This window comes from Macrosteles quadrilineatus, unplaced genomic scaffold (genome assembly GCF_028750875.1).
Source record: "Macrosteles quadrilineatus isolate MER2022 unplaced genomic scaffold, UCM_ALF_1.0 Scaffold_1__1_contigs__length_201487025, whole genome shotgun sequence".
Classification (NCBI taxonomy): Eukaryota; Metazoa; Arthropoda; class Insecta; order Hemiptera; family Cicadellidae; genus Macrosteles; species Macrosteles quadrilineatus.
In genome coordinates, this window is record NW_026542594.1 from 18256733 (window position 1) to 18272619 (window position 15887).

A 15887-nucleotide genomic window follows, 5' to 3' on the forward strand; every position below is an offset into this window, starting at 1 on the left:
GTCATTTTTAAGCGAGTAGGATTTTAGCGAATTGTTTGTATTTTTACATTTAATTACCAATTGACATTACCAAATGACATGGGGAGAATAACTTTAAATGAACAGTTTTTAAAATTTTCTTCCAAACAACGCTTCAATGATCACTATTTGTTTTTTAAGCTGTACAAAATGGTTTGGAAATAAATAGCAAAATGTAATGTGTTTAAAATCGAAACAAAAAATTAACCCAATTTGTTCCGACCTTAGTTTCTACGCATTGCATTTTGTTTCATTATATTGATTATCTTGACGTTTATTACACAATGTAAAATTGTCAAAAATCAATACATAAATTATTATTAGTATTATGCTGTTCCACAAACTAATCCAAATAAACACAGTTTACTACTTACCGAATATCGTCAAAAATCAGATTATTTTTGCTCGATTTATCGTGAAAAATTAATATACATTAATCCAAACAGATGCTGTTTTGGCCACTAGGGACCTAAGTACACCAGCCGCAGCAAACCTGCAGACTAAGCGAATTTCAACTTGTCTGATTACATATTTACTAAAATATTTCCATAAATAAGACATATTTATTCCCAATTTAAATAACATTAGATTTAACGAGTGCTTAGGTTTGCTGCTACGGGGAAGGTAAACAGTGTTTTTTGACCAAACATCAATAGTATAGGATGAAATAAATAAATTTGTCATATTTGATCAACATATTATATCCTTAAACAAGCAAACTACAACAATTTTAATTTTATCCATAAGAATAACATAAGAATTTTAAATTTGCAATTTTTGAATTTTCTCCCTAACCATTAGGCATACAACAATGCTACAATATACTAAATTATTTCTTTTTTTAAGCTCTAAAAAATAGTTCTGAAAGAAATTCCAAAATTTTATGATTTATATTTATATATATATATATATATATAAATACAACATATATATATATATATAAATATAAATATATATATATATATATATATTTATACATGAATTTGAACGGATGGTGTTTTTAGCCTCTGGGGACCTTAAAACGAGAAAGTAAATCTGTCCCGGGTCTAGTTCTTACCATGAGACCTGCGGTAATATTCCCTATATGGGAAATACGCTATAAAACTGAATTTGAGGACGACAGAACCTGCAGAGTTGTGGGAATCTAAGTTGTTATGGTTATAGGACCAGTGGAGTTGACATGGCAAGACCAGGTCATTGAAGTAACAGTACCAGAATCAGAAATCTGCTAGGATTCAACCACTAGTGACTTATAGATCAAGTTACCATAAATAATTCTACAGAACTACTGTTAAATCTCAACAAATTCTAAATCTAAGACACACTTTATTTGAAAGTGATTGAGATTTCTAATTACAGTATGACCACAATTTTTTTGCAAATTATTCGAGTCACATTTTTCACTTTCTCCTCCTATACATAGTTTGAGGGTTGTTAATTAAATAAGGATTGTTTGTCCATAGCTTCTTAGTTCGAGAAGATTCAAAACTACTTACTATTTAATTTAAACAATCAAATGCTATTAGGTGCATCAATCCTCTTCATTGAAGGATTTGTGAATTGATTTGAAGAGTCTTCAGATCAATTCACAAATCCTTCAATCTTCACACACAAACATCAGCTGTTACAAACTTTATAAGTATCGCTGTGCCTAATCAATCAACTAACAGTGCTTTGAAATATTAAAGAAATGATATCCATACAGTACTAATGTTGGAAATTATTAATTTAGCTCATAAGTAATAATGCCAATAAGGCAATAATGTAATAATGCAAATGAAATAATAAAGAAATCTTTCTTTGTAGTATCTTTAATACATATATTTGATTTACAAATTAAATTAGCCATTAAAAGAGACAAACAAAACTATAATATGATTATCAAAACATCAAGGATAAAAAATTAATAGTAAATACAGTATATGTTATATTACATCTCTGCTTATTGTACACTACATAACATCAACACACAACATAATACAGTATATGTTATATTACATCTCTGCTTATTGTACACTACAAAAACATCAACACACAACATAATACAGTATATGTTATATTACATCTCTGCTTATTGTACACTACATAACATCAACACACAACATAATACAGTATATGTGAACCAGTTCAAGACACCATGGACCATTTTTAGAAACAAAAGCAAAATTTGTACAACTTAGTTCAATGATTTTTCCTTGGTTCAATTTAATCATTGGTGTAGCAAAACAAAAACACTAAATTCATTGAAATGTAATAAAGTAAATGTGTACTGCAAGCTATGTTAAGGTTAAATAAGAATATTTACAAACATCAGGGCAACTAGTATAATTAAGTTCAAAGTAAAGCTTTAACGCATGAATGTTCTCTAGAATAATTTTAGTAAAAAAATCGTCTATTTTTCTAGAAAAATATTCAGGTAGGCAAATGTAACTTAAGAGTATAATTTTTCCAGTTAAAATGCGGTGGGTTTGGCTGCTATGTGCGTTTCTTGTCTCTGCAGAAGGAGCACATGCCCAGACACTCACATTTGAGGGTGACTTTGAGATGGAACCGGAGAACAACACTACAGAGACAAGTCAAGGAGCTGTGAAAAGCAACGAGAGTGTAGATGAAACATCAACGGCGCGAACAGAAAGGACTCCAATCAAACTGCCCACAGGAGGGGTTCTATATCCTAGAGCATCCGAGAACAGAGATGTCAAGTCTCTCGATGGATTTTGGCACTTCAAACTGGACTCGATGGATCAAGAAGGCCTCAAGGAGCAGTGGTTTGACAAGGATATAAGCCAGGTGAGTGTATGATACTGGACCTAGAACCTAGCAGCTATTGGTATAAGCCATCTAAAATTCCGCCTGCGAACAAACTTGAAAGCACTCAGGTTGCTACGTCATAGTGAAGTCTGTTTTGCTCTCTGCTAAAATTCCATCAACATGATATTCACACTAGGTTAAATATCTGGGTTGAATCATGGTTGCCAAAGTAATCCTCGGTCTTGAAGTTGTCGCTTCTATATAAGAGGTTGTCATAAAATCTTCAAAACATAAAAACCAAAAACAAACACAACACTTCATAGTTGTTTTGTAAAAATGTTTGTTTTTGTGTGGGTTTTACAATAGGACATGAAACTTACTTGCAGTATCTAAAGTCAAAGACATTTAGTCAATATTATTTTCTGACAGATCAAAGCTAGGTAACTAACTAGTTTGTATGATGATGAGAGACATAAAAGCTGTTGTAAATGTTTCATTGACTTAACCATCAAGCTTAAGCTACGGTACTGTATTTGATAATATCTGGCTATGACAGCATTTGCTTCTGTGTAGCAAGCCATGTAGATGTCACGAAACAAAATGTTCTGAAGGTTGTTCTGTATTTGACTTGCTAATCAGTGAAAAACGATTCATTACTAACGATTGTTGAAAGTGCAATGTTACAAAGTTGCTTGAGTTATGATAATGATATCAAACTTTTAACGCATATTGTCACCAAATCATATTTTAGATTTTGGTACTGTTTCAGCACTACAATAAAAGTGAAACTGAAACATTTATATGTCGATTTTAGCATTTCCTACTGCCTCTGCCCTATTTTTTTGCAATGAAAAAGTATTAAAAATTTTGTCCTAGGCCTATATACATTTTTGGATTTGGAAAATGGTTTGAATTGCCACAATAAATGACAAAAGAAAGAAATTTTCCACCCTCAGATTTTGATTGTATCAAAGAATTAAAGCTTATATCTTTTAAAACTCATATTAAAAAACACATTCAACTTTTTCAGACCAGAACTTTGTCACTTTAGTAATTGGGCTAGTAATTACTGTACTCATAGATAAATTTACAACAATATAGTTCATTAGTAAGTCAAGCAAAGCAAACTATTATACTGTGATATCTCTAAATTGATCTTGCTTCTATTGTTTTGTCTCAGTTAGCAGGAATTAAAAGCTCAGGAGTTCCACAATTAAAGCGTTAGCTTACTGCTGATCACATTATAAAAATAAAAACAACAAAAAAGATGAATGTTAACTTATAGACAAGTAAACCCTATAGTCCAGTAAATATGTCAGAAAATACGGGGTTGCTGTGCCAAAGGTCGGGTAGTTTTGATTTTTGCATATGTTGTTAGTGTTGGGCCCATAACATAAAATCCAAGTTTTCCATGGCGGGCCACGGGACGCCCCACTTGTTAACAAAATGCCAAAAATTTGACCATCTATTGTTTTTCATTCTATCTTGCATTCAGTTGGTTTTGCTGAAAATATTACTTTATTAAATTAAAGGAGGATAAATTTGTGACAGTTTATAAGCACAACACCAAGTATATGTAGTGTAAATAATGGCCGAAATACAGATCTTAAAACTAAACTAACTAAAATCAATTTAGTCCAAGCAAATTAAAAACAGACACAGGGATCATTACAAAAATTTCAAGAAAATATTTTATCGTTGTATTTTGTAGTGTTGGGTGTGCATAGTTACATACTAAATGTTGGCCAAAACCCCATAAAATATTATATAAATTAGCGTATTTTCTCAATATTGGGCCAATTTTCAAAACAGGTTACCACATGCATATTTATAGGCTGCACTTTACTTTAGGTTCTACATTCATTCGAATAAAAATATCGATTATTCGATTGTTTCATTCGATATATCGTTTGGTTAGTTAGGTTAGGTTAACCTTACCTAACTAACCAAACGATATATCGAATGAAACAATCGATTAATCGATATATCGATCGATATTTTCATTTGAATGAGTGTAGGACCTAAAGTAAAGTGCAGCCCTTTATTTCAATAGGGGACCTGTTTTTGGCCGCCATATTGAATATAAATAAATTTTTTAAATAATGTATAGTAGTGATAGTTTTGTAATGCATCTTTATAAACTCTAGATTCTCACTCTGATTTCAATGCCAAAGCCTGTTTTTAAATACGGTACATAGTATTTTCTTTTGTTTTAAAGATATATTTCAGCAAAATCTCTCTCCCATACATTTCTTAAGGGCATTCCCGTACTTTGAAAATTGTTTAATTTTGTTTTTTATATCTCCAGTTCTTATTAATGCTTGCAGTTTGTTCTAGCCATATCAATAGGAATAAAATAAACGAGGTGTTAGCCCGTCCTACGTACGGGAATTCAGTAGTCAGTTAAAACCGTGTACAATTCAGATCAGCTAGTTTACACATATAAAGACGTTTCTTGCAGTTTTAATGTGAAAAATTATCTTGTAAACAAATGTTGTGTGACCAAATTTGTTTTTATTCCATCATAGAAAAAATTATCGGATTAAAATGCATATCGTATAGGCGATATGCATTTTAATCCGATAATTTTACAATAAAACAGCAATTCTGCAATTTTTACAATGTGAAAAGCGTTGAAGTGCGATTTGCAGCCAATTCGCACAGACGCACACTGATTATAATAGTAGTCCTGATTATTCTTGATCTTATTTTTATGACATCAATATTTCCGGGCCTAATACAAACAAAGTTAAAGCAGACAAACATTAATTGTAAACAAAAAGCTACCATGAAGAATTAAAACATGTAAACATTATTGTTATTTTTCTAATCTTTCCTTGAAAAGTGGAGCAGTCAAATAATTTACGCCACACTACATTATTTTGACGAACTTCCCACGCAAGGATTTAGTCCAGAAAACAGCTGTTTGCCGCCAGCTTATTCAAATGGGGTTTCATTGCGTACTACTGTACTGTAATGAGTTTTACCGGACACCAATCAGCTTATTATACTGTATTTAGGTGGCAATGAATGGTTATAAACAAAAACATAACCTCTCTTAGAGGTTATGACTAGTGATTTTTAGTCCTTTAGTTGGTGGAAATATATAAGGATTTGTACAGATTTATTAGTATGGCGTAAACTATCGTACGTAACTCGTCCAAAATGTGTTTACCGGTAAACACTTATTTTCAGGACTAGTAACGTTATATACTATTGCATTTATCCTTTTTTATTAAGACTCGTGTACAGAGCCTGGATTTGTACTGTGGTTTAATTAATTTTGGTCAAAACTATTTTAAACTGTGGTCTAATTATCTCTACTAATCTTAATTATTTCCTATAATCAATGACAAAATAAGAGTAAATAAAATAACATCATAGTTCCATAGTTTATATTTAACCAGCTGTAGTTAAAACAAATTATATTGCTCTAAAACAAATCGAAGATTACAAAGATCGCTTTAAAAAATAATTTGAACATCCTAGTATTTTACTATGTATATTTAATTAATCTGTCATCCTCTTACAGAAGAATTGAACGTACAATGATTAGCATTACACTTAGTATAAATAAGTCAACCCTAAGTATGTCTTTACATTTTTATCCAAATGCTGAATTTGTGACACAAAAGCTGAATGTTTACAGCTGTTATGTTAAGCAAATTTATTATTATTATTACGAGCTGTTGGCCCGTCCTACGTACGGGAATTGAGTGTTCAACTAAAACTGAAGTTATATCAATGTTTCCATTTTAGCGAATTTCCCTATAGGGAAGTAGCTATTACCGTAGGTGGCACGGTAAGACCTAGACCCGGGACCGATTTACTTTTTCATTTTGATGTCCCCAGAGGCCAAAAACACCATTCGTTCAAATTTTTATATATGTATATATATATAGACTTATGAATGGTTATAAACAAAAACATATAGTGATTTTTAGTCCTTTAGTTGGTGGAAATATATAAGGATTTGTACAGATTTATTAGTATGGCGTAAACTATCAAGGAACATCTACAAGCATTGAAATCAAAAAATCAGACATCAATGAAGTCGAACTTCGCCGACCATATAATGAACACAGACCACAGTTATAAAAACATGAAAGACAATCTAACTATTTTAGAATTTGAAAAAGAACGTGAGAAACTTAATGTGAAAGAAGAGCTAAATATTTATATACACAACAAAAAGGACCCCAACAACATACTCAACACAATGATTCCAAAATTAAACCAACCTATCTACGATAAAATTGAAAAACTAAGGAAAGAAAGAAAAACATTCATATAGTATAATGAAAAAAATTAATACCAAAATGTATTAAGATTTAGTTAACATATTTTATTATTTTTACATATGATTATATTTTTAATTTTGTTAGTTTAAAGAATGAGGTTATGGTAAAAATGACTTGACAATGGACTTAGTTCCGAAACATGTCGTCATGAAAAATAAAATAATTACTAAAAGGGTACTTTGTTATATATGTTTTAATTTTAATATATATATATATATATATATACGTCCGTGAACGCGATAACTTGAGTAATTTTTGTCCGATTTTGATGAAATTTGGTTTAAAGGTGTAAAGCGGGATAAACTTGAATGAGTTCGCGAACCAGCATGATCGGACCATGGGAACGGGGCTTTACGGGGGGTTTTATGGGGTAAAAATTGGTTTTTCTCACTTTTGACCCTCAAAACACAAAATTTCCCAATTTCTTGTTAGACCTTTTTAAAGAGCTTAAAAAAACAAATAATTTAGTATATAAAAGAATTTTTGTTCGATTATTAGTAACGGAGAAAATTAAAAAAATTGTAAATTTAAAATTCCCATGTTATTCTTATGGGGAATATTGTCAAATGTTGTAGTTTGCTTGTTAATGGATATATTTTGATCAAACTTGGCAAATTTATTTATTTTGTACTATGCTATCAATATTTTACTCAAAAACACACTTTATTAGTTTCCTTGTAGCAGCAAACCTAGGTACTCGTTAAACCTAAATGTTATTAAAATATATTTAACTGAAAATCAATTCAGACAAATGGAAATTCGCTTAGTCGGCAGGTTTGCTGCGGCGGGGGTATTTAATCCAACAAAGTTCAAGTGGTTAAACATTTACTGAAAACAAAAAAGCTGCCAAGATGAATTAAAACATGTAAACATTATTATTTTCCTATTCTTTCCTCAAATAGTCGAACAGACAAATAATTTGCATAACCTTTCCTTTCAAAACACTTTGTATACATCAGTGGTTATAGAATCTTACTTATTTCCTATAAACAATGGCAAAATCACAGAATTATAAACTAACCTGATAGAAGAATATTTTTATATTCAACCAGCTGTTAGTTAAAACAAATTATATTGCACTAAAACAAATCAAAGATCTCTTTACAAGATAATTTGAACGTCCTAGTATTTTACTGTGTATATTTAATAAATCTGTCATCCTTTTACCGAAGAATTTAACGTATCAATGATCAGCATTACACATAGTATAAATAAGTCAACCCTTAGTATGTCTTTTAATTTGTTCCAAATGCTGAATTTGTGTTTCAAAAACTGTATGTTTACAGCTGTTATGTTAAGCAACTTATTTTATGCCAAAAGCTAGTTTAGAATCTTAGCGTTGGCTGCTAGACTTTTTAAAAATTAAAACTTAATTTCTAAAAAACTGGGATCCTAAACTAAAATTATATGGCTTCGACATTCCCTAGTTCTCAAAATTATCTTTCTTTCAACACAAAAATCATGAAAATCCGTCGAGTGGTTGATTCAGAATCGTGAAATAAAAAAACACTGTTTCGTTTTAATATTATAGATTATTTATTTTATGCCAAAAGCTAGTTTAGAATCTTAGCGTCGGCTGCTAGACTTTTTAAAAATCAAAAATTAATTTCTAAAAAACTGGGAGCTGGGACCCTAAACTAAAATTATGGCTTCGACATTCCCTAGTTCTCAAAATTATCTTTCTTTCAACACAAAAATCATGAAAATCCGTCAAGTGGTTGCTTCAGAATCGTGAAATAAAAAAAACACTGTTTCGTTTCAATATTATAGATAGATGTAATAAAATAAATGAAATAAATGTATTGACTGGTTAATGCATTGAGTTGCATTGACCAGAGCAGTTACACCTGAGCATGCTGGACTAAAGCCCATTTTAATCACTGGAAGAAGTTTTCCATTCCTTATAAAACCCATCTCCAATTAGTTGGACCCATGTAATGGTGTCGGAGGTAGTCTTTCGCGCTTTACAAACATATTCAGTGATTTAAGGGCTTATATTTGAGCTATTGATAATTGAAATCAGACAAGCTAGAGACCAGCTACTGTCATAAAAATGATGTAAAAAGTTGGAAGAAATTATTTTTTATTTAATTGTTAGCTAATGGTACAAACAATAATAGTAAAAGTTGACAAAAACGGGACAATATTAGAGGCAATAACACTATATATCTAAGAGTTCTATTTAGACGTTCGCTACTGGAGTACAAAATTTGTTCATTCTTATGGACCAGCTACGCACATATTATGTGACGGCTGGTTTCTACCCTTAGACTGCCGTCGCTTATAATCAACAGCTTGTCACATTAAAATAGACCGATATCGCATGTTTGCGTCGGTGTTCCAATGTTATCAAAACGCTTATATCTTTGTAAGGGTCTATTTGAAGGCACTGAATTCTCTGCAGTGGTATACAGGCATGTGTGACGCACAACTGCGTCGCTTGGTTTGTGGATATGATGATTGGTAACATCATATGATAGTTGGAAAAACTGGTCTTTACTTTGCTGCATCACTGTATGTATGTATGCTGCATTATCCCATGTAGCTTTCATATTTGTTCAATTTTAAACAGTTCTTCAAAAATCTTTTTTTTTATTTACTTTCACATAAAACATATAAACAAAAATGAACTGTCATTGTAAATGAAACTACTTTTAAAATTATTAGTAAATTATTCGTATTACGCTGATTGTATAGTTACAATGGACACAGTTTTCCCTTTAGATGTCAATTTTAAAGGGAGTTTTCCTGGTTTTCTTCATCTGAAACCAGCTCTATAGTTGTATTTTCACAGTTATCAATCTGACATTGACATTTTCCACAAGCTCAGGTGCACTCGAGTCCAAGTCTTTACAGCTGCATCGCATTGAGTTGCATTGACCAGAGCAGTTACACCTGAGCATGCTGGACTAAAGCCCATTTTAATCACTGGAAGAAGTTTTCCATTCCTTAAAAAACCCATCTCCAATTATCAATTATCAATTATCAATTATCAATCTTTGAGATGGGGACGCCACCTAGGTGGAATTAGTTGGACCCATGTAATGGTGTCGGAGGCATTCTTTCGCGCTTTACAAATGTATCTGCAGTTGATACTTTTCTGCAGAGGATGTCATGTTATAGTGACAAAAATACTCAGTTTGTCCTCAGTAAACTGACTTTCTATTAGCTGTTTGAGAAACAATGGAAATTTCACACACTTCAACATTCAACTTAATTAATTCAATAAATTCAGCTGTAAAAGCATACAGGGTGAATAAAAAGTCAAGACCCCCCCATCTAATATTTTTCCAAGTAAATATATAGAGATATCCTTTTGGGGGTCGTGCAATCTTAGCAGGAAGTTTCATTTTGTGATTTTGAAATTCATGAGTGTCCCCCCAAAAGGGGGTCTAGGGGGGTAACTCAAATATTTTAAATGTAAACCCCCTTCAAGTGACACCTCATTTTAAAGTGTTTACACAAACTTAAAGAATGGTAAAAACTAGAGGTCGCTATCTCTTCTCTATCCAAAATGGTAGCCCGTCAAATGTTGTGGAAAATCAATGGTAAAATTAGTTCGTAATGGTAATATTGGCTACCATTTTGGATAGAGAAGAGATAGCGAACTCTGGTTTTCACCATTCTTTAAGTTTTTGTAAACACTTCAAAATGAGGTGTCACTAAATGGGGGTTTACATTTAAAATTTTTGAGTGTCCCCCCCCCCCAAAAGGAGGGATTGGGGGGCAACTAAAAATTTTTAATGTAAACCCCCATTTAGTGACACCTCATTTTGAAGTGTTTACAAAAACTTAAAGAATGGTGAAAACCAGAGTTCGCTATCTCTTCTCTATCCAAAATGGTAGCCAATATTACCATTACGAACTAATTTTACCATTGATTTTCCACAACATTTGACGGGCTACCATTTTGGATAGAGAAGAGATAGCGACCTCTAGTTTTTACCATTCTTTAAGTTTGTGTAAACACTTTAAAATGAGGTGTCACTTGAAGGGGGTTTACATTTAAAATATTTGAGTTACCCCCCTAGACCCCCTTTTGGGGGGACACTCATGAATTTCAAAATCACAAAATGAAACTTCCTGCTAAGATTGCACGACCCCCAAAAGGATATCTCTATATATTTACTTGGAAAAATATTAGATGGGGGGGTCTTGACTTTTTATTCACCCTGTATAGACCAGCTGCAACAAACATAGTAGTTATCATTGACAGTTTAGAATATTTTTTGTAAAACCTCTAAATAAAATTTATAAGTAAAATTAGTAATCCACAGCTAAAATTTATACTTTGACATATTGTTTAAGACTATAAAGAGTTTGGGGAGTTATTTAGAATTGGGAGTCTTTAATTAATTACATCTTTAACTGCAGACAAATTTTGTAATAAAAATAATTTAATGTTAGATGAAGGTCCATGCCTAATTTTAAATTTGTCAGTTTTTATTTAAATATTAATAAAATTAAAGCCAAACATTTGCTGAGTTATTTGAGATCCGTAAGAACTTGGTGAGGTTTTAAAACCCCGATATATAAATCTTTTAATTCAAACTTATTTCTGAAAAGTTAAATTTAATATTGTGTTAGGGTTTGTAGCTTGTCTCTTACCTGTCCATTTTTAACTATCAATATTTCAAATGAAAGCCCTTACATCACTGAATATCGTAAGGCTATAACATACTGCAAGTGTTAATAAAAATTGAGATATAAGAAAAATAATCTTTAAAAAATTTAAATTAAATATAAAAAGTACAAAACATCCATATGAAATGTATGGGGGAGAGTTTTCGTTTGAATATATCTTTAAAACCAAAAAGGATATTTCAAAACAGATTTCATCATTGAAATCAGCGACAAAATCTAGTTTATAATGATGTGTCACAACATTATCATTATTAAAAATTGTATTATTGTATAATCGTACTATTAAAAACTTGTATTTTTATCCAATATGGTGGATCCAAGATGGTGGCCAAAAATGCGTTCCCTGTTGAAATGAAGCACTGAACACAAAAACCCAAAAATATCGGCGGAGGTCCAAAGTAAATTTCTTGAAAAATAGGCATAAACATGCATGTAGCCTTTTTTCAAAATGTGCCCAATGTTTGGAAAAGCCCCCTATTTAAATAGTATTTTAGAAGGTTTCCCTTGGACCGATTTTGGCCAACTTTTAGTATGTAAAACTCTTCACACCCAACACACTACAAAATAAACCATTAAAAGTTTTCTTGCAATTTTTGTAACGATCCCTGTGTCTGTTTTTTAGTTTGCTTAGATAAGTTGGTTTGAGTTAATTTATTTTGATGCAAAGGTCTGTATTTCGGCCATTATTTACTCTACATACTTGGTGTTGAGCTTAAACTGTTACAAATTTATTCTCATTTAATTTAATAAAGAAATTTTTCAGTAAAACCAACTGTTCGCGAGATAGAGAGAAAAACCATAGGAATGGTCAAATTTTTACATTTCGTTAACAAGTGGGACGCCCCGTGACGCGCCATGGTACCTCGGTGGAAAACTTGGATTTTATGTTATGGGCCCAACACTAACAACATATATCCAATTATCAAAACCACCCTACCTTTTGCATACAAAAATGTCTTATTTTACTGGACTACCATACTACCAAAGGTGACTAAAACCTATACCTTTAACTATTGATAGCCACTTCCCTTGAGGGACAGAATTTAACTAAATTACTGCATTAAGTTTCTCACCTTGGTCCTTGTAAATGACTCTGCAAATTCATTTCCGGGAACCTTTCTTTTGATTATACCTTGCAGCCAAATACTTTCATTTTGACAACTGCATTGTCATGCTGTCAGGAATGTTTTTATGTTACACCATGCTGATTATTTCTCAATTTTTTTTTAAAGGTGGGACAAAATTATTGGCTCTTTTTGTTTTGTAAAGAAAAAATTTAAATAGCTCACTAAATGGCAACAATTAGCTAAACAAGTTGCATATGTAGATGAAAAATAATATCATCCCTCCAATGCTCAAGGCTCCATTTTTTTAGCTGGACCACAGCACAGTCAATAGTGTTTTGGGATTTGAATCTCTAAGTACAAATGTTTAAACTTTAAACACCTACCAATCCTGATGCTGCATGTTTTGATCTTTCGCTTCATATGCTATGACACAACTGTCTTTGGAAAAGGAGAAATTAAGATGTATAATAAGAGAAAAATAAGAGGGTTGGTGAAGAATAGGGTGGAAAATTCATATCTCCTGTATGTATCAGTCATTTTTTTAACTCAAGCCAAATAAGTTCAATTCAATGTATCCAATACTTTTGGATGTATGTTATACTGTTGTTTTATACAGTATTGTTGATTAGTAGTTATACATTATACTCTGATCTTTTCTGTTGAATGTAAAGATGCCAGGGGCTACTTTGATGCCTGTGCCGAGCAGCTATAATGACATCACAACTCTAGCCTCCGTGCGGGACCATGTCGGGATGGTTTGGTATCAGCGGACGTTCTACATACCACAGTTTTGGAAACAAGACCAACGTGTTTGGCTGAGATTTGGGAGCGCTCACTACTACGCACAAGTGGTACGTTTATGATTTATTTTTCTACTTTAGAAAAATACAGTATTTTACATGTAGCCTAGTGCGTTTAGTGTATATAGTCGCACTGAGAGGATTCCCAAATGCATCTGGGTTAAGTGGTTCAGTACAAGAAGGAGGGTCTACTTACACTGAGATAGCAGGATGGAGTAAAGGTGGATCGGGTGCTGGGATGGAGAGAAAAGGCTTTTGTTTGAGGAGGCTGGAAATAGATTAAAGGAAGACAGGGTGAAGTCTGAAGAGGTGCTTGTAGAAGAATAGGAAGATTAAAATTATGTACAAATAAATCATTCAAAATGTTAACGGTTATTTATACAGACAGGAACAGGGTCAAAAGGTAATATGATAAAAAATTACTAGGTGGCGTTCACAGAGGCATCCACAAAATTGAGCGGAGTCATCAAGGGTTCATATTATATTGTTTTTGTCATACTGCAGTAAATAATGCATGCATTGCGGGTCTAAAGTAGCATTTTTATTCTTTTGATTGTAAACAATTGCATGTATCGAAAATATGTATTTATTCGTGCTTCGTAATAATTTTAACCTACAGTCTACAGTCTCTTCCATAGCTTTTTAGCATTGTAGATACATTCATCCATTCCCACACTCAACACTGCTCACCTTTACTACTTCCATCACCACCCACTACGTCGTGGACCTATTTTCCTCCCTTACTATAGCATTTTAGGATTGTAGATACCTTAATCTAATCGTCATAAACAGTTTCCACACTCCGGACTGCTTGCCTTTACTACTTCCTTCACCACTTCCTACGTCACGGACCTGTTTCCCTCCCTTCCCATAGCATCATAGGATTGCAAATACCTTAATCTAATGGCTATAAACTGATCCAATACCCCAAACAGCTCGACTTTACTACTTCCTTCACCGCTTCCTATGTCGCGGACATGTTTCCTTCTCTTCCAATAGCATTTTAGGATTGCAGATACCTTAATCTAATCGTCATAAACAGTTCCCACACTCTGGACAGCTTGCCTTGACTACTTCCTTCACCACTTCCTACGTCGCGGACCGGGTTTCCTCCCTTCCCATAGAATTTTAGGAATGCAGATACCTAAATCTAATCGTCAAAGACAGTTTCCACACTCCAGGCTGCTCACCTTTACTACTTTCTTCACCACTTCCTACGTCACGGACCTCAAGCTAGTGTCGTCATTTGATTGTATTTATGATCCATACCGTTTCTGTTCTAATATCTGTGGAATAATGCTATCAGCTATTTCTTTATCTACTGCATTCAAAAGTCAACAGCTGATCATATGTCTTTGTTTATGTGTCAAATACTGCTTCCATAAGGATTACATTGAAACCTTGAGACCCAGTGGGGCGGATTCCTGAGAGACTTTTTTAACGCCATATAGATATTGGCACGCACCGATATGGTCTTTATCACCATGCAAAATTTGAAAACAATTGATTCAGCCGTCTAGGAGGAGTTTGCGTATTACGAAATGCATAGGAGTCGATGTATAAGAGCTTCGCTCGCTCCGCTCAATAATATAACTGATACCAACTAAAACGATGCTACTGCAGGATTTAAATCTAAAGGTTACACACCCAAAAATGGGGTTCCAGAGAATTTGGCAACAAATTGCTCTCTTTTAGCGAATTTCCCTATAGGGAAGTAGCTATTACCGTAGGTCTCATGGTAAGACTTAGGCCCGGGACCGATTTACTTTTTCATTTTGGTGTCCCCAGAGGCCAAAAACACCATTCGTTCAAATTTTTATATATGTATATATATATATATAGGTATATATATAGATTTATATATATATATATGTGTCCGTGAACACGATAACTTGAGTAATTTTTATCCGATTTTGATGAAATTTGGTTTGAAGGTGTAAGGCGGGATAAACTTGAATGAGTTCGCGATCCAGCATGATCGGATCATGGCAACAGGGTTTTATGGGGGGTTTTATGGGGTAAAAATAGGTTTTTCTCACTTTTGACCCTCAATACACAAAATTTCCCAATTTTTCTCTAAACCTTCTTAAAGAGCTTAAAAAAACAAACAATTCAGTATATCAAAGTGTTTTTGTACAGTTATTGGTTACGGAGAAAACTACAAAAATGGTAAATTTAAAATTCCCATGTTATTCTTATGGAGAATATTGTAAAATGTTGTAGTTTGCTTGTTTATGGATATCTTTTGATCAAACTTGGCAAATATATTAATTTTATTCTAAGCAATAATTATTTTACTTAAAACA

General features: G+C 32.7%; 1 protein-coding gene across 3 annotated transcripts in view; it reads left to right on the forward strand.

Annotated features, from left to right (window-relative positions):
- The window catches only part of LOC129004483 (beta-glucuronidase), a 59380-nt gene that overhangs the window by 17673 nt on the left and 25820 nt on the right, over positions 1 to 15887 (forward strand). For 2 of the 3 annotated variants that reach the window (XM_054433088.1, XM_054433095.1), the window contains exons 2-3: positions 2471 to 2808; positions 13453 to 13632. In XM_054433088.1, the coding sequence (XP_054289063.1) occupies positions 2476 to 2808; positions 13453 to 13632 (513 nt within the window). In that variant the 5' untranslated portion in view covers positions 2471 to 2475. The remainder of the gene's footprint in view (positions 1 to 2470; positions 2809 to 13452; positions 13633 to 15887) is intronic. The other variant, XM_054433102.1, reaches the window with a different exon arrangement.